This window comes from Homarus americanus, unplaced genomic scaffold (genome assembly GCF_018991925.1).
Source record: "Homarus americanus isolate GMGI-L3 unplaced genomic scaffold, GMGI_Hamer_2.0 scaffold5777, whole genome shotgun sequence".
In the NCBI taxonomy this organism is placed as follows: Eukaryota; Metazoa; Arthropoda; class Malacostraca; order Decapoda; family Nephropidae; genus Homarus; species Homarus americanus.
In genome coordinates, this window is record NW_024737478.1 from 5250 (window position 1) to 6650 (window position 1401).

Here is a 1401-nt window from a genome sequence, read left to right on the forward strand (position 1 = left end):
ACACACACACACACACACACACACACACACACACACACACACACGGCGAATCAAACCCCCAATCACACGGTATTCAAAACAACAGTAAAATAGATTGCAATCACACAAGATTTGGCACTGACATGGCACCTCCACCCAACACGACACTATAAACGTGTACTCAGGCGCTCATTCCACGTACGATTTAACACGAAGGCGAGAAATTAATTATATGTTGATCATCTAATTAACCGGACAGATGTTAACCGAACGCTTATCTCACCTTGGTGGGTCCGGGTAAGGTGGTTGGTGGGTTCGGGTAAGGTGGTTGGTGGGTTCGGGTAAGGTGGTTGGTGGGTTCGGGTAAGGTGGGTGGTGGGTTCAATGTAAACAACATTAGTCAGGTTTAAATTTACGTAATACAGTGTTGCCATCAGTGGTTCCTTGCAATATTCAGATGGCCGAGGGAATTACAATGTAAATTGCTTTCTCGCGTTTGACGAATGTGTGTCAGTACATGATGTAGGCGAACACACACACACACACAGCCTATCATACAGACACGTGATCACATTTGATACAGGCATGTGAGCATGACTACCATGACATTAACAGTGGCAGGTGCGGGGGAGGTGGATTGGTTGAAACCTCGTGTTCTAATTGGCTAAAACCTTGTGTTATAATTGGTTGAAACCTTGTGTTATAATTGGGTTAAATTACCTTGTCTAACACCTTATTAGAGCACCACTAAGCCTCTCCTGACATTTGTGTGTTGTTAACGAGGTGTCAGCCAACCAGCTAACACTCACGTCAGTTTACCGACAGCGTATAATGATGCTGATAATGAAGGTGACAATGTTTCTCCCTCCAAGTGATGATGACGTCATTTAACTACTACTACTACTACTACTACTACTACTAGCAATAATAACAATAACAGCATTTACCACCTTTGGAAATTTTTATGGCAGAGAGATATAGTTCTACCACACACAAACACCAAACAACAACCACTCACCTCTTCCCATTTCTTCGTGGACAGTGAACCAGCGTCTCGTAGGTTCATGATCTTGAGCTCCGTCCTTCCTGGTGCCGTCCTGAAGAAACTCCACTACACTCAGCCGCTCGTCTCGCTTCCCTACCACATTGTCGTACACCTTATCGTACGACACACTCACGTTCTTCAGGTATCTGTTGAGAGAAAGAACGGAGAACGTGTGAGTGGGTGAGGGGTAGTGAGGTGAGGTGAGGGGAGAGGATGTTGTGAGAAAGTATGGCAAGGTCTCGTAAACGTTCTCTAGGTACCTGAGAGAGGGAGGGGGAGAGGAGTGAGAGGAGGAGAGGTGAGGTGGGGTGAGGTATTCTTAGTGAGATGGGACAGATTCGGTTTAGTGAAGTATATACACACACACACACACACAC

The 1401-nt window shown here is 45.6% G+C and overlaps 1 protein-coding gene across 1 annotated transcript; it reads right to left on the reverse strand.

The window, feature by feature from the left end:
* Positions 1–997: 997 nt before the first annotated feature.
* LOC121873448 (glutamate receptor ionotropic, NMDA 2A-like) lies at positions 998–1168 on the reverse strand (the record flags this gene model as incomplete). The annotated part of the gene is given in 1 exon segment (XM_042377035.1): positions 998–1168. A coding segment is annotated over 1 exon segment (48 nt), but the record flags the coding sequence as incomplete, so codon positions are not given.
* Positions 1169–1401: the final 233 nt, after the last annotated feature.